The sequence below is a fragment of the Anomaloglossus baeobatrachus genome, chromosome 3 (assembly GCF_048569485.1).
Source record: "Anomaloglossus baeobatrachus isolate aAnoBae1 chromosome 3, aAnoBae1.hap1, whole genome shotgun sequence".
In the NCBI taxonomy this organism is placed as follows: Eukaryota; Metazoa; Chordata; class Amphibia; order Anura; family Aromobatidae; genus Anomaloglossus; species Anomaloglossus baeobatrachus.
In genome coordinates this window covers 396,718,100-396,736,908 of record NC_134355.1, presented here as the reverse complement: position 1 = coordinate 396,736,908, position 18,809 = coordinate 396,718,100, and the positions used below count along the sequence as shown (strand labels likewise).

Genomic DNA, 18,809 nt, shown 5'->3' with positions numbered 1-18,809 from the left:
GTCCAATCCGGATCCAATATCATCTGATCGGTTTGCTGGAAGGCAAAGCGATCAGATGATGTGTCAGGTTCTAGGGGCTGAATCACATCACACATCAGCTGATTGTATAAAAGCAGATTATACAATCAGCTGATACATCGGTGCAAAAAACAAAAAAATACTCACTTATGTGCTGATTACCGGCAGCTCCTGGAGCGATGGGGCGGGAGTCTGATCCTGTCCGATCGCTGCAGCAGCTGCCGGTAATCATGGATGAAGTCTCCTGACGCATCCGCTGATAACCGGCTGGGCGCCGGCATCAGCCCGAGACTTACGATCAGCTGATGCATCAGTTGACTGCATCAGGTGATCCATCGCCAGGTCCTGCATCCTGCAGGCATACGTACCCGGGGAGACTGCACGCACCCGGAGCGGCGGTACCGGTAGGAGGATCTGGGAGCAGGCATGGCACCGGGAGTCTGCAGACAGGTGAGTATAACTTTTTTTTTTTTTCTACTGTTCACTTTTGTTTTCGCAGCCGCTTCCACCTCCCGGACGTACATGACGCCGCACGGCAGCTGACATGCACCATGCACAGGACTGGAAGTGGAAGCGGCGGTAATGGTACCGGGAGGATTCACGCTTCTGTGTTTACTGACAGAAGGAATCCTCTTCCTGTACACGTCACTTTACTACCCACCTCCTGCGTTTATAGCTGCGTTTTTGGTCTTAGAAACGCACCAAAACGCACCAAAACGCAGCTATTTGCGTTTCTCATTGCGTCTTTCAACATCCCCTTGCACTCAATGGATGAAAAGTGCAGTGAAAAACTCGGGAATAATTGACATGCTGCGTTTTTGTGGCACCACAAAAACGCAGCTGAAAAAAAACGCTGTGTGCAGACAGCAAAAATGAAAACTCATAGACTTTGCTGGGGAAGCAAAGTCATGCAGTTTTCTGAGCAAAAACGCACCCGAAAACTGCGCAAAATCGCCGCGAAAAACGCACTGTGTGAACTTACCCTAAAAGGTGATATAAATGTATTACTACTATTATTATTGTAGCGCCATTTATTACATGGTGCTTTACATGTGAAAAGGTGTATACATAATAGGAACAAGTAAAATAATCAAACAATTACAAGGCCCAGACAGGTACAGGAGGAGAGAGGACTCTGCCCACGAGAGCTCACAGTCTACAATTGATGGGTGAGGATACAGTAGGTGAGGATATAGCTGGCCATGTGGCGCTATGGAGGACTGAGGGTTTCTTCAGGTTGTAGGCTTGATCAAAAGGTGGGTTTTCAGGTTTGTTTTGAAGGTTTTCAAGGTAGGTAAGAGTCTGATATGTTGTGGCAGAGAGTTCTAGAGTATGGGAGACGCACAGGAGAAATCTTGTATGTGATTGTGGGAAGAGGAGATGCAAGTGGAGTAAAGAAGGAGATCTTGTGAGGATCTGAGGTTACATGCAGGTAAGTACCGGGAGACTAGGTCACAGATGTATGGAGGAGACAGGTTGTGGATGGCTTTGTATGTCATGGTTAGGGTTTGGAACTGAAGTCATTGGTCAATGAGAATCCAGTGAGGGGATTGGCAGAGAGTGGAAGTTGTGAGAAGCAGGGAGACAGGTGGATTACTTGGGCAGCATAATTTAGAATGGATTGAAGGGTTGCAAGACTGTTTTAAGGGAGGCCACAAAGCAGGAAGTTGAAGTAGTCCAGGTGGGAGATAATAAGGGTTTAGGGTGGCTTTACATGCTGTGATATCCGGCCCGATATCGCTAGCATGACACCCGCCCCCATCGTTTGTGCGCGACGGGCATATCGCTGCCTGTCGCGCACAAAATCGCGCACCCACGTCACACATACTTACCTGTCCTTCGACGTCGCTGTGACCGGCGAACCGCCTCCTTTCTAAGGGGACAGTCCGTTTGGCATCACAGTGACGTCACTAAGCGGCCGCCCAATGTAAGCGGAGGGGCGGAGATGAGCGGGACATAACATCCCGCCCACCTCCTTCCTTCCGCATTGTGGCCGGAGGCAGGTAAGGAGATGATCCTTGTTCCTGCGGCGTCACACGTAGCGATGTGTGCTGCCGCAGGGACGAGGATCAACTTCGCCCCAGCAACAGCAGCGATAACTGGCAGCGGACCCCCATGTCAACAAGGAGCGATTTTGGACGTTTTTGCAACGATCCAAAATCGCTCCTAGGAGTCACACGCTACAACATCGCTACAGCGGCCGGATGTGCATCACAAAATCCGTGACCCCAACGAGATCGCTGTAGCGAAATCGTAGCGTGTAAAGCCCGCTTAAGACTACACAGTTTAAAAAAATGCACCAGATTTATCATCCAGTATAAACCACTGGGATAAGTGTACTACACTTTAAGTCCAAATAGACAAAGTTCATGCAAACTTTTATACATATTTAGTAAATGTGCTCAATTATTTAAAAAATTTCTTTAAGAGCCACATTTCAAAATTCAGCTTAGGGCTCATTTCACATATAAGATTGAGTCATGTTCATTGTGTTGCTGCATTTTAATTTTTTTAAGAGGTTCCTACACTTTTGCTGGCCAGATGTTACCTAATAGTCTATGGAGTAATATGATAATATATACATATACAACATTTTGATTTGTGGTGTCTTAGTTGAATCTTCTTTGGGTTAGTGTTTTTATTTTTTTATCTGCAAAATAAATCATGCTCCAGGTATGGTGTTTATTCTAGCATTTTGATTCATAGTGTTCTTTACAGAACATCAAAGACAAACAGGCCATGAAAAATACCAGTGTAAATTGCAAAAACAGATTAAACTGAAAAAAAAATACTGACCTAAAGGAAAGACATACTTTGCTTCACTCCTTTCTACTGTTTGGCATAAAAAGACTGCAACAAAAAATTGCAACAAAAGCTACACATGTAATTCCAGGCTAAACTATAGCACAAGGCATACTTTGAGGGTCTGCCGGTTTCAAAGCTACAAGCGCAAAAATTCTACCGTTAGGGTATATTCCAAGCAGGGTAGATTTTAGACATGAATAGTACAACACTTAATGACTGCCTTACTAAATATTGGATGGATAAAACAAACGTTATTGACAATTTTTTATAAAGAACAAATTTGTAAAAGAATTATCAAGGCCCATATAAACAGGCTGATAAAAGGAAGCATACATTTCTAGAAATGCTTGTTTACCAGCCACCTGTCAATCAAAACAGTCATTTGGCAGGTGAGATGTTTTTTAAGCAAGTAATAAAAACATTATTTTCACTGTCAGAAATTCCATGTGCACAAAAACAGTCATAGTAATGATTGCTCTATTCACATGGAAGTGCAGGTTGCCTGTCTAAACAAGTAGTTAGAAGATCACTTATTGGCATGCATATAGGCAATCGATGGTTGTTTAATAGCTGTGGTTAGAGATATTGGGGGGGAATTGAATTTGAAAAAAATCATAGTTTTTGAGAATACATGTCTTTGTAAATCTACTTTGTGTGTAATTGGTTAAATGGTGATGGACTGGCCACCAATTTACTGATCCATAGATGCAAAGGTTTAAGAAGAAAAAACACCATATATTCACCCTATTATTTACCTTTCCAGCCCTTCTGTTGCTCACTGCCCATTGTCTGGCCTTTAGAGTTGCCCCATTGTCAGCTGCATTTTCTGACTCGCACGCACTAGGTATGGACTTCAGGCCATGACCAGGCATCAGAGATTATAGTATTTTAAATGTCCATGACATCATGGCATGCGACAAGCAGTGACCTTCAAGGCTTTGTTTATCGTGAACAGGCCAGGAGATGTGTCTGAACCAGACGATAGTTAGCAAGGAGCACAAGGGCCGAACAAGATGAATGGTGATGTAAGAATCATTTTTATACATTTTTAAGGTTCTGTGGAGAGTAAAAGTTTTTTGTTTTTCCCTTCTTTTGCTATTTATGCCCTGGGGCCTGGAGAAAACCCAGAGAATAAGAGACATTCAATTTGCGGAGAAAAACTATGTTGCTAATCAAATTTCCCAGGAAAAAAGCAATTTGGGAAATTCTAAATTTTTTCAGATCTGCTCATCTCTAGCCCTAGTGCATCTACCTAAATAGGTCTTTAATTTGTTAGAAAATAGGGCATGATTAGTCATATATGATAACCTGAATTGAATATACATTGGCCTAATCTAGTTCTGTGAAGAAAGTTGCAAATAGAAATTGCTAAAAAACACTATACTCTTAGCAAACTGTTTTGATAAATTAATCCAAAAAGCTACTAACCACCAAAATTCATGATGTTATGCTTTATATATAAACCTTACATATTTTACTACAATCTTTCAAAAAACATCTAGCCAAAGCAACTACCATCCAACATCCCACCTGTAAAAGAGAGCTGAAAATATTTTAAATTGATTTCCAATGACAATTAAAAATAGTGAAGACAGGCAAGTGTTTCAGTATTTTAGTATTAGGTTACATCCACGTTGATATTTATTTCTGTATGTTTTTAATTTTTTTTTCAACTGACTATAAATTTGTTTAAATGTGTATTACTTTGATTCAAAGTTTTTCAATCTGCTTCCATTAATAAGGAGTTAAAAGGGTGGTTAGTGGTTAGGTCATCTAATTTTTTACCTATCCTTAAGACGTGGCATCAATATGAGATCATTGGCAGTCCAACACTCAGCTATTCCATTTATTAGCTCTCTTGGTGGTCAGATGTAGTGATTGAACTGTGCTGTACATTGTAGATCTATTCAATAAGTAACCGCTGCTCCTGAAGAGCACATAATGCCACACTTCAGGACAGATGTGCACTTTTTGGCAGTGGCCACTACAAATTGAATGGACTTGTTGCTATTGAGCTCTGTTTAATAACACCACCGATCTGATATTGATAATAACCAATCCTAATGATACAATAGATCATATGTATGGCACTCCTTGTTTATGGGTGCCCAAGTAAAGTTGCTATCCTTAATATAGGAGACAAAGCAAATTTGGCCACCATTGTATGATGCTTTGACGTCACTTTATTTGAAAATCCAATCCAATTTTGAATGCTTGGTTCTATTTTGCAGACCTTCATTAGACACACCTTAGTAACAATATACCGGAAAAGAGAAAAAACAAATTCAGTCAAACCATAAAAAACAACGATATATCAAGATATTGGATATCAGTCCAAGTGTGTATAAGGGAGCATGGGAAATCAGCAAATAATGGTATAATTAAAGTTAATGCTCAGGAGTATAATTCTTATGTAACCAATAATGGTTAGTAGAAAGATAAGTTCTATTTCCAAAGAGATACTTTCACTTTATTCATTTTCTTTCTCCTTCTAATAATAGTTTTGTGAAGATTATACTGTTAAGCATTATCCACAGTTAATTGCTCCCTTCCCATGTCTTCTTATATTGCCACTTTTTGGCTGTTATACAATATAGTAATATGTATGATTGAATTATATACTTTGACTAATTTTGTGGGTTTTTTTCTTCTGTAAATTGTTACCACAGTGTATATGATGAAGAGGTTCATTATGCAGGACAGAAATGTTGATACTATTTTGGATTGTAGGATAATAACACAACTTCACAGCATACCCTCATATGTTGCTGCAGCAAGTTCTCTTTTTCTAATCTCCTTTGGATAGTAGAACATGAATATACATTTGGAGTTCACTGAAATTGCATATTTTATATTTATCTTAATCTATACAAAAGCATACTTGAACTATAATTTTATTCCTAAGTTAACATTACAGCCTTGACTAAAATTTCTGTATATGAACAGATATGTACAGTTTTTTTTCTAGGTTATTAAATGTTTAAACTCATCCTTTAAATCTAATCATGTGAACAATAAATATGTAAGTTAAAGCGTTATTCCTATCATCATAAATTTCAATTGTTGGATAAAATCCTTGTAAAAATAAACCCTATTCATTTTACTTATTATTACAATTTTCAGCTATTCTTGAGATATTAATACTTTTCTTCTTTTTTTTACCACTGGTTGCCTTGGAGAATGACCATTATTGCTAGACAGCAGGACATGCCCATTGCTTACAAGCTGTTTAATTTTTAGATTGTAAACAATGTTTGAAACCATCCAATATTATAGAATCACAGTGTTTCCTCCTAACCAGAGATAAGCGGACTCATGAAAATTTGGGTTTGCCAGGTTTTGCTGGCCTTTAGATAAAGTTCAATTCTGGACCTGGGCTTCACCTGAACTTGGTCCCACAGCCTGAACCCCATTGGAAGTCAATGACTGGATAGTTCAGTTCCCCGTCCATATACAGGAAGCCATAAACAGAGCATTTCCAGGGGTGAATGGAAGAGGATTTTTTTCATAGTTTCATAGTTTTTAAGGTTGAAGGGAGACTCTAAGTCCATCTAGTTCAACCTGTAGCCTAACATGTTGATCCAGAGGAAGGCAAAAAAACCCCAATGTGTCAAATAAGCTCCAATGGGGAAAAAAATTCCTTCCTGACTCCACATACGGCAATCAGACTAGTTCCCTGGATCAACACCCTGTCATAAAATCCAATATACATAACTGGTAATATTATATTTTTCAATTAATGCGATCAGGCTCTGCTTAAATTTTACTTGTGAATCCCTCAATACAACATCATACGGCAGAGAGCTCCATAGTCTCACTGCTCGTACAGTAAAGAGTCCTCATCTGTGATTATGATTAAACATTCTTTCCTCAAGACGTAGCGGATGCCCCCGTGTTCCAGTCGCAGGCCTAGGTGTAAAGAGATCTTTGGAAAGGTCTCTGTACTGTCCCCTCATATATTTATACATTGTGATTAGATCCCCCTAAGCCTTTGTTTTTCCTAACTAACTAACCCCAAGTTTAATAACCTGTCTTGGTATTACAGCCCACCCATTCCTCTAATAATCTTGGTCGCTCTTCTATCTACCTGTAAGATTATGCTATTTATAACCTTCTATACTTTTGCTAACAAGAAATGCATCCATTCCTCTCTTAAATTCATTCAGTGAGTTGGCCATCACCACTTCCTCAGGAAGAGAGTTCCAGAGCCTCACTGCTCTTACCGTGAAGAACCCTCTTCTATGCTGATGTAGGAATTTTCTTTCCTCCAATCGAAAAGAATGCCCCCTTGTTCTTGTCATAGTCCTTGGTACAAACAGATCATGGGAGAGATCTCTATATGGCCCTCTGATATATTTGTACATATTTATTAGGTCTCCCCTAAGTCTTCTCTTTTCTAGAGTAAATAGACCTAATTTTGATAACCTTTCCGTGTATTGTAATGCACCCATTCCATTTATTATTTTAGTAGCCCGCCTCTGAACCCTTTCAAGTTCAGTAATGTCTTTCTTCAGCACCGGCGCCCAAAATTGCACACAATACTCCAAGTGTGGTCTGACTAGTGATTTGTACAGAGGGAGAATGATGTTTTCATCTCGTGCCCCCAGACCTCTTCTAATGCATCCCATCACCCTATTTGCTTTGGTGGCTGCTGCCTGACACTGGGCACTCCAATTTAGATTCTTATTCACTAAGATGCCTAAGTCTTTTTCCATGTCTGATTTCCCCAGCAGTTTCCCATTTAGTAAGTAATCGTAGCATCTGTTTCTCCTTCCCATGTGCATAACCTTACACTTATCTGTGTTAAACCTCATTTGCCATTTTTCAGCCCAATTCTCCAATTTACTCAAGTCCATCTGTAGTTGCAAACTGTCCTCCTTTGTGTTAACTACCTTACATAGTTTTGTATCATCTGCAAATACTGATATTTTACTCTGTAAACCATCCACCAGATCATTAATAAATATATTAAATAGTAGGGGGCCCCAATACAGACCCCTGTGGCACCCCACTAGTAACCCTGGCCCAATCTGAGTATGCACCATTAATAACCACTCTTTGTTTTCTACCACTAAGCCAGCTACCTACCCATCTACACACATTTTCCCCGAGCCCAAGCTTTCTCATTTTACTTATTATTATTATTATTATTATTTATTTATAGAGCACCATTAATTCCATGGTGCTGTACATGAGAAGGGGGTTACATACAAAATACGTATACAAGTTACAGTAGACAGACTAGTACAGAGGGAAGAGGGCCCTACCCTTGCGGGCTTACATTCTATAGGATTATGGGGAGGAGACAATAGGTGGGGTGTAGGTCAGGCGGCGGCTCCGCACGGTGGTCGGGCGGCAGCTCCGCACGGTGGTCGGGCGGCAGCTCCGCACGGTGGTCGGGCGGCAGCGAGTTCATTGTAGATTGTAGGCATTTCTGAACAGATGAGTTTTCAGCAGTCTTTTATGTGGGACAGTGTCAAATGCTTTACCGAAGTCGAGATAAATGACATCCAATGATTCTCCTCGGTCCATGTGAGAGCTTACATCCTCATAGAAGCTGATCAGGTTAGTTTGACAGGAGCGATCCTTCATAAATCCATGTTGACATGGAGTTAAACAGTTATTAACATTGAGACATTCCATAATAGTATCCCTTAAAAACCCTTCAAACATTTTACCCACAACAGATGTTAAGCTTACCGGCCTATAGTTTCCAGTACACACTGCATCCAAAAACATTGTTTTTACCCTCAGTGAAAGCCATTCAGCGACTGCAAGAGGTTCCCACATAGTCAAGTACTAAGCTTATCCTGGCACCCCAATGCTTGATCCAGTGGATAACAAGACAAAACAATCACTGATCTCTGGGAGACCAGTCAGGGAAAACACTGCCGGCAGCCAACAAATGCGCTCAACACAGTGAAATCCTAGGTGCATTGCCCCCTGGGAAGTATGCAAATCAAAAAGGTCCGTGGAGCCTCTGTTAGGAGTCTCAACACAGAAAATATCCAGCTATCCCTCCGAGAAGGACCTAGCCAAGGAGTGGCTCTTTTTAGGAGACCACCACAACCACCATATTAAGTTGCCCTTTTAGTCAATATCCAACTCTTGATGAGTTTAAAGGTATGACAAGGGAAATACCAAGGCCAGGTATCCATCCACAGACAGCTATTTTGGGATATTGCATCTCATCAGTGTGGAGTAGGATTCTGGCCAGGTGGGACTCTTAGTTTTTAAATGCCCGTGTACAGTAAGAACCCAGAACATTACAATTCAGGTTCACTCATCTCTAACCCCAGAAATCATTAACAGAGTGCTTCCATGTTCGAGAGAAGCAATGATCAGCAGTCTCCCAGGCCACATGCTGTAAACAAAAGTGATGACATCTCATGAATTTTTTATAAATTTTATAAAGCAATATATTTTAAAAGTGGTTTTTTTTTACATGTAATATCTATCTATGAACATGGGAATTACTGTTCAAAGAGTCCATTATCTGTACAATGGTACACATGATTATGAGACATTATCTGTATACATTCTCTCTCAGGAAAAGCAATAAAAGCAAAATAAAAGAATCAAACTATAAAATGCCATGTGAAAATTTTGTCAATTTTCTTTTTCAAATAAAATACATTTTATTTGTATATACAACAGAAAAATAGAGATATTAGTTATTTCTGTTGTACCTCCAGTTCTACAAAAAACTAATTTGGATTAATGTTTTCATATATGGTACAGGGAGTTATTTTTTTTTGAGGGGGTAATAAAAATATAGTGAGCTATGATGACTGAATTGTAAAGACTCAGTTCCTATTTGGCAACAAAGATACAAAATTATAAAACTAAATTACGGAACCACTGACTGACTTATAAAGCTAAATCATTCTTTAAATCTGGCCCAATAGTAGCTTGTAAGATGAAAAATTATGCACCTTTTGCCATTGAATATGCATTACATTCAAGACCAGCAAATATTGAATGTCAAATTTTTCTCGAGTGCACACTTTCATCACACAAAATCAATGGCAAACCTATCTTATAGCAAAAGAAGACATGAGACTCAAAAAAGGTTGAATTGATTTACATGTTTAATGACCAGCGTTAAACATTTACTATGCTCTTTGTAACTTTTAAGTTCTTGATTTGCCAACACTGTATTTTAAAACTACATTTCACAAGCATGTTTAAAGTCGATTAAAACCTGAGAGTTCAAATTTCAAATTAAGTTTAACCTTTGCTCCTCTACTTAAAGTGCTAATTAATATAATTATATACTAATGTAACATAGATTGATCTCAAATTAGCAGTAGATATTTCACTTGCTCAAAGCATACAACCCTACAGTAAATATTTTAAACTGAAAGTGAAAGTGTACACAATTTTATCTAAACATTTATGTTAGTTTAGCTTTACTTTTTAACAAGTGTATGTTGTAGCAAAAGAATGTAGTTACCAAAAACAAAATAAAAAATAATTACATTTTGGGAAAAATTGTAAACTATATATCATTGCAATTAAAAAAACATTATTGAAAGTCTAACATGGATTAATTTTCACTACTTTGCAAAAACATTTTATATATTGTAAATGTTGATATCCCATATAGCCAGCCCTGCATTGTAAATTCCATCTTGTGCTTGATGAAAATGCCAGCTGGAAACTGATGAAAGAACTGATCCCATTGTTTGTAACAAGAATATGCCCGCTTATCTAGTGCATCAGCTTTGTACAGTATATGTACAGTCTCTGGTTCTATTACCTGATCACAATGTGTTCTTGGCCAGAGTCACACTTGCGAATGGCTCACTTGTGTCTTGCACGAGGCTCACATCACATCACTGAGCACAGCCCACCGCTCTCCTCACAGAAGCGGGTCAGCTGTATATATTTCTATGCAGCTAAGATGCTTCTGTCTGGGGAGTGTGCAGCCGTATAGGGAGATGTGATGCGAGCCTCACGCAAGTCACGTATGCGGGTCAGCTGTATATATTTCTATGCAGCTGAGATGCTTCTGTCTTGGGGAGTGTGCAGCCGTATAGGGTGATGTGATGCGAGCCTCACGCAAGTCACGTATGAGTCACTCGCAAGTGTTACTCTAGGCATATCTTGATACAACAAACCAGTACCTTCGAGTATATAGTGAAAAAGCCTGATGGCAACTGATTAATTTTTACATCAGAGCTGCCATCACTTCTGATCCATTGAGTTGTATGGAAACTAAGTAAACCATAGCCAATACTCATCTATGATAACAATTATTAGGCATATAATTCTGTATTATATTATACTATATATTATATAACAGATAATATATAAGATAACATATTTAAATGCTATGAGCAAAATCATCCTAACAATATAGGCTATCTGTAAAGTTTTGCAGACTGCAGGTCATTATTATTTTTAAACAGAATATATAACCAATAGAACCAAAAGACATCATAACTTTATTCCCGATTTTTATTGGTGTGATGATATCAAATTCATATCGTTTATTAACATTATTGAATACAAATTTTTCACTCTTATATTTGGAAGGAGACTAGATAAACAAAAAAAGCTATTCCAAATCAGAAAGGTGTTCTTTGCACTGTATTAGATTTTCATCTTACAGTTTCTTTTAGTCTCAAGAAGAGGCTCAAACAAGTGATCTCTTGATTGCTTCCATGATATACTGGAACACTTTTGTATTGTCTCACAAGAAGTCTATCAGTGTAACATCTTACAGTATTTAGCCATATGCTATTCAAGGCTTATCGGTGTACTAACATGATACAAGTTTTCAATGTTGGATTGATATCTGATTCTGCATGTTGTAAAGTGTTGGGTGTATTGCACTGAACAATCACGTGACTGTGGTGCAGCAGATAATGCCGGACAATTAAGGTGGAAGAAATTGGTATTCAAGCCCCTTCCCAACATGTCAATTTTTCATTTTTGCATTATAAATTTTTCCTCTCCTTCTTCTGAGTACTACAACCTTTTGTTTTTCCATCAACATAGCCATATGATGGAAGTTTTTTCGGGATGAGTTGAACTTCTAAATTACATCATTGATTTTATCCTGGGATGTGTTGGAAAATGGAAAAAAAAAATCCACTGCAAAAAAAGCGCAATTTTGCAATTAAACAGGTATGCAAAATTTGGGCTTATTACAATTTTTAAAATCCAATCACTGATTCTTATGTTTTCTTATTCCCTGATATTTTAAAAAATCACTTCTGCTTTTAACTATCACATATGGATTTTGCACAATATGTGCGTGAAATTACATAAACTCGAGATGAAGAACAAAGAACTTTATTGTAGTCAAAAACATGCACAAAATACAGTTAGGTCCAGAAATATTTGGACAGTGACCCAAGTTTTGTTATTTTAGCTGTTTACAAAAACATGTTTAGAAATACAATTATATATATAATATGGGCTGAAAGTGCACACTCCCAGCTGCAATATGAGAGTTTTCACATCCAAATCAGAGAAAGGGTTTAGGAATCATAGCTCTGTAATGCATAGCCTCCTCTTTTTCAGGGGACCAAAAGTAATTGGACAAGGGACTCTAAGGGCTGCAATTAACTCTGAAGGCGTCTCCCTCGTTAACCTGTAATCAATGAAGTAGTTAAAAGGTCTGGGGTTGATTACAGGTGTGTGGTTTTGCATTTGGAAGCTGTTGCTGTGACCAGACAACATGCGGTCTAAGGAACTCTCAATTGAGGTGAAGCAGAACATCCTGAGGCTGAAAAAAAGAAAAAAACCATCAGAGAGATAGCAGACATGCTTGGAGTAGCAAAATCAACAGTCGGGTACATTCTGAGAAAAAAGGAATTGACTGGTGAGCTTGGGAACTCAAAAAGGCCTGGGCGTCCACGGATGACAACAGTGGTGGATGATCGCCGCATACTTTCTTTGGTGAAGAAGAACCCGTTCACAACATCAACTGAAGTCCAGAACACTCTCAGTGAAGTAGGTGTATCTGTCTCTAAGTCAACAGTAAAGAGAAGACTCCATGAAAGTAAATACAAAGGGTTCACATCTAGATGCAAACCATTCATCAATTCCAAAAATAGACAGGCCAGAGTTAAATTTGCTGAAAAACACCTCATGAAGCCAGCTCAGTTCTGGAAAAGTATTCTATGGTGTCACGACCGGGCGGTCGGGCAGACCCAGGAGGTGGATCCACTGGACCGAACTCTCTGAGATGGTGGTAGGGAGTCCGGCAGCTGAAGCACTGATGGGCAGTAGAACAGTCCGTGCAAGTGAAGGCAGCGGAGGAGTCCCAGGGACCACGGAGTCACAGAAGGTGGTCTTGGTGACGTAGCTCAGGTTCGGAGGCCGAGGTGATATCAGGCGGGGTCCGGAACCTCTGGAGCAAGATGACGGGTCACCGCAGGGATCCGGGATGGTACGGACTGTCAGATGGCAGACGGACAGCGTGCGGGGATCAGGACACGGCAGACTGGATGGCGAAGCAGGCACGGCTCTACAAAGAGAGATAGGTGAGTACGAGCACAGTAACACCAGGAGACCTGACTCCTAGCTCAGGGAACACGAAGATCAGGCCCCGCCCCCTTGGACAATGACCCCTTATATACCCTGTACCTGTGCAACCTCATTTCCTGTTAATGGACGCTGGCCCTTTAAGAAAGGGTCAGTGACCGCGCGCGCGCCCTAATGCGCATGCGCGCCGCCCGGGTGCCAGAAGCCAGGGAAGGAGGCTGCGAGGAGGACGCAGGGGAGCCGGCCAGGTCCAGGGAAGCTGTCGGGCGCCGGGATCGGGGGCCCGGAGCCCTGGGACGGACGGAATCCGGTGACTGGGGAGCGGAGAGCGTGGCAGGTGAGCCGGGGAACGGGGGTGAGGACCCGGGGAGCGTGACATATGGACAGATGAGACAAAGATCAACCTGTACCAGAATGATGGGAAGAAAAAAGTTTGGAGAAGAAAGGGAACGGCACATGATCCAAGGCACACCACATCCTCTGTAAAACATGGTGGAGGCAACGTGATGGCATGGGCATGCATGGCTTTCAATGGTACTGGGTCACTTGTGTTTATTGATGACATAACAGCAGACAAGAGTAGCCGGATGAATTCTGAAGTGTACCGGGATATACTTTCAGCCTAGATTCAGCCAAATGCCGCAAAGTTGATCGGACGGCGCTTCATAGTACAGATGGACAATGAACCCAAGCATACAGCCAAAGCTACCCAGGAGTTCATGAGTGCAAAAAAGTGGAACATTCTGCAATGGCCAAGTCAATCACCAGATCTTAACCCAATTGAGCATGCATTTCACTTGCTCAAATCCAGACTTAAGACGGAAAGACCCACAAACAAGCAAGACCTGAAGGCTGCGGCTGTAAAGGCCTGGCAAAGCATTAAGAAGGAGGAAACCCAGCGTTTGGTGATGTCCATGGGTTCCAGACTTAAGGCAGTGATTGCCTCCAAAGGATTCGCAACAAAATATTGAAAATAAAAATATTTTGTTTGGGTTTGGTTTATTTGTCCAATTACTTTTGACCTCCTAAAATGTGGAGTGTTTGTAAAGAAATGTGTACAATTCCTACAATTTCTATCAGATATTTTTGTTCAAACCTTCAAATTAAACGTTACAATCTGCGCTTGAATTCTGTTGTAGAGATTTCATTTCAGATCCAATGTGGTGGCATGCAGAGCCCAACTCGCGAAAATTGTGTCACTGTCCAAATATTTCTGGACCTAACTGTATGTATAAAAAAATAACTGAACATTCACTCTGCAACTTTATTGGAAATTAGTTCTTGTGCCTTTTCCTTTTCTCTTCAAACCTTCTCTTGATACCTTTTCTCTTATTAAAGGCTTCTTCTCTGTCAGGCATCCAGCTATAGTCCCCTGTCATGTTCACGTTCCATCAACTTTTGTATCGTTGTTACATCTCCTTGATATTTGATAAAATATTTATCCTTGCTCTTTACTAACAGTATCAAGGTTTTCAGGAAAGTAGTCCAAATGGAAATTTAAAATATGTAATTTCAAATTCTTCAGAAAACCCTAGACTTTGAAACATTTAAGCATGTTCTTCTTAATGGACTTAAATTTTGAATCTTTGTTAACTATAAATTTCTTCACAACTTCTATGGAAGAATTGCAAGCCCTTTCCTCAGCTGCTTTTATTTTTGTTTCGAACACATCATGCTTCATGAGTTTCTGAAAGTCCAGACCAACAAAAATTGGTTTCTTTAGTTTTGCAATGGACAGTCCCTGACTCTTAGTACACAGGTACTTAAAAGTCTCTCCTTTCGGTAGAGCTTTCACAAACTGCTTTATCAACTCAAACTTAATGTGGAGTAGTGGAAGAAATTTAGTGCAACTAAACTTTCTGTAACTATGTTCTTGAGTTGAGTTTCCAAAGATATTCTCATTGGTCAACTTATTTGGCTCCAGTAATGAGTATTATCTCAACTTTCCCATTCACACAATGCATAAGTACTTGGTGCTCCTATGGAGTTAGTGTTTGTGAAAAATGTGTACCTGATAGAATTTTATAATATCAATCATTGAAAGTATTTAAAAATCACCTCTTACTTTTCAGGCAATTTTATCCTTGCCATAGTCCGAGACCCATAACATTATAAATTTTTGGTCAATGGGGCTCAGTGAGATTTTTTTTTTTTGCTCCCTAAGTGATGCAATTTTGGGGATAGACATAAGGTTTTGACTGCCCTTTATCCCATTAACAATAAAAGCACAATTCTTGCACTTTAATTTTTTTTAAATACAAAGTATACAGATCAGGTTAACTAAATTCATACTTTAATAGTTAAGATGCAATGAAACTTCAATATTTCATATGTGTACTAGTTATTTTTTACTATTTATCTCTAATGGTGTTAAAGGGAGATGATTTGAATTTATGTATATATATATATATATATATATATATATATATATCCACCTTTCACTGTATTTGTTTTTCCCCTTAGGGGGCTTAAACCCCTGCAACCATCTGATGACTTGTGCTATACACAGAAATATCAGAGTACAATAATAAGGTGCATATCACAAATTCCAGTCTCCTATATGATTGTGTCTTATGGGTGAAGAAGAGATGTTAGAAAAGTGCATCACCCTACCAGTGCACCATACATGTCACAGGTAGAGATTGAGAGTGGAATTTAGCATTTTAATGGCGCTTCTCCATCCACAGCTGTTAGAGGCAGATGATGGCTGAATATCATAGCCATCATCTGCTGGAAAAATGTGGGCTCATAATAAGAGCAAACCACAAACTTATGTAACTGTACAACCTATTGCAGTAAGGGATGTGTCAAGAAAGCTGCATAGCCAGAAAAAAAAAAACTTGGAACATTTATGTTGATGCAAATTTATTGTAGTCACAATTTACCAGTCTTTGATATTTCAAAGAATTATAATATTTGTCAAGATATGGAAACTGTTATCCTTTATATAAAGTGCTAGAATGTAAATTGGCTACTTTTGGTTATATAATATAAAACTGAAAATGATAATTCTCACAAAGCTTACATTTACAATTTTTTTTTTTTTACCTTTAAGTCTAATGAATCTCTGTTTTATCAATGCCTTGAAAAATTCTTTCAGTGCTAGATAAAAAAATGCAATTTGTGGCATTTAACTACCCCCCAGTCTTGAAAGTCATTTAATGCATGTAACATACATTTATTCATCTTCCAGTTTATTCATATTGAACAAATTAATATAATAAGATCATACTTAAGGCTATATTCATTTTTATTTGTTGTCTTGCATACAGGTGAATCTGGTGTTGAAGAGTGGTCCCAATGGAGTACTTGTTCAGTTACTTGTGGTCAAGGGTCGCAGGTGCGAACCAGAACTTGTGTACCACCTTTCGGGACACACTGCAGCAGCCCCTTAAGAGAAACAAGGGTTTGCAATAACACTGCCCTCTGTCCAGGTAGTGTTAGTAGCAGATCAATATAAATTTGGTTGTTTTAAATATGTATAATGAGAAAAAAATGTAAAGGTTTTATTTTCTTCTTGCTATTTCTTTATCATGTTCTATAGATAGTCTGATCAATTTATTATAACATGCATAATATTATTCTTTATCTTTGTTTCACAGAACAGTTGAACAGATTTTCTAGGGTTTTATTTAGGATATTTTTACATGTAATTATAATGTATATTTAAATTTACGTCAATACTGTATATAGTAAGAAAAATATTTCAACTATGTGCTAAACATAGCAAATAAAAAAGGCAAACTGCATTACACTTGGTAATTCAAGCCTCGGGTCAACCATACTTAATCCTTTTGATGGATACAATGACTTTGGTATTATCTTACTAAAATCTTACTTTTTAAGTATTATAGATCAATTGGTTTGTGTAATACAATTTTTTTACTTCTACCTAAATATATATTTTATTACATTTAAATATTTACAAAAACAGTTGTATGTAGAGTTCCCTTAAAGAAGTTTTCCACTACTATTGTGACCCCTTTTACTTGTCCAAACTATTCCTAACTCTTTCCTAATATACTTCTGCTCCCTATCCTGCTCCTCTAAGCTGTGTGGCATGTATATTCCTATGTTGATGTTATAGCTTTGATCCTTTTGTTTTGGAGACTGGAATTAAACAAACTGAGCGGGGCACATCATTGGCATGCCCAGATCACATTTTACTCTCATTTCAGTCTGCCTTAAAGTGTTGTGCTTTGATGGGACAAGAGCTGCAATGTGCCGATCGTGCAATGGGATATACTACCTAATGATCAGCAAATTGCAGTGCAAGCAGTACCACAATGAAACAGGCTGAGAGAAGAGTGAAGTGTGATGTGGGCATGCTTGCCCAAACTGCTGTCAATCACACAGAGGCAGCCACATGCCCAACCAATGACATGCTCTGCTCAATTTGTCAGATTCCATTCTCCAAACTAGAAGGATCAAATCTAAAACATCAAAATAGTAGATACGCACCACAGAGAGATCACCTTACAGGAGCAGGGTAGGGAGTATAAGTATATTAGGAAAGCGTTCATTAGAAGTAGTTAGGACAAATGAAAGGGGGTCACATTAGTAGTGGAACACCTCTTTAATATCAAAATATCAAGTATTATTTGCAATGCTATTTTGTGCTATAGTCTTTAACATTCTATGTCTACTATTTTGCTTAAATTAAAATCTTGAGGAAAGATTTTTATAATTATTAGTATTAAAGACATAGTACGTTATCCTTTCTATAAATTTTATAAACAACCAGGTTACTGAGAAAGTTACATTGAAAATCAAACAGTTAAAAAAAACTACATCTGAACAATATTTTTTACATAGCCAATGTTCTACTTCTGTGTGTTGTAGATACTGTATTACATAGAAAATTAGCAAAAAAAATTTTCAATTCTGTAGTGATTGTACATATTGTGCTGTACAGATGAGTGAAATTCCTGAAATGTACTTGATTTGGCTGGCAGGTATGATCTCATTCATATAAAATGCAGTCTGAATCAAAATTGCTCTGAAAAGACAGTTACTATGCTTGGAGGTAGCTTCATACCCCAAACCATAATAAATAGATGGCTTGAAAGATGTGAAAAATTAATACAAGATTATATTGGCTTGTCCTAAGAACATGCCCCTATCTTGCAACCTCAGCTAACGGACAGATCCTCTGTTTGCTCTTCCTGCTTCAGATCTTCCTTCACTGACTAGGTCTCAGTGGCATGCCACCAAAGGTGCCAGAGTATGTGGCTGTTATTGGCCCATGAGTTGGTGCAGCGGGCCTTCCCACCTGATATTGCACGTCCTACTTTATCAGCATCATGGATGCTGATACCGTTTAAAGTAATCATGAAAGAAGGAGTTCTCTGCTCCCTATTCCAACATCCTCCCACTGCATCTGAGCTCTGATGTCTCAGCACAGTGGACGTGATGAGACCATAACATCATGCCTGCTGTACTGAGATGTGCAGAGCTGCAGAAGACTCCCCACGTAGACTGGAACA

At 38.9% G+C, this 18,809-nt stretch overlaps 1 protein-coding gene across 7 annotated transcripts in view; it reads left to right on the top strand.

The window, feature by feature from the left end:
- ADGRB3 (adhesion G protein-coupled receptor B3) overlaps nt 1–18,809 on the top strand; it is a 1,441,017-nt gene that overhangs the window by 391,179 nt on the left and 1,031,029 nt on the right. For 6 of the 7 annotated variants that reach the window (XM_075340252.1, XM_075340251.1, XM_075340250.1 and 3 more), the window contains one exon: nt 16,596–16,757. The exons of the other annotated variant lie outside the window; for it this stretch is intronic. In XM_075340252.1, coding sequence (XP_075196367.1) covers nt 16,596–16,757 — 162 coding nt within the window. The remainder of the gene's footprint in view (nt 1–16,595; nt 16,758–18,809) is intronic. 7 annotated transcript variants of the gene reach the window in all.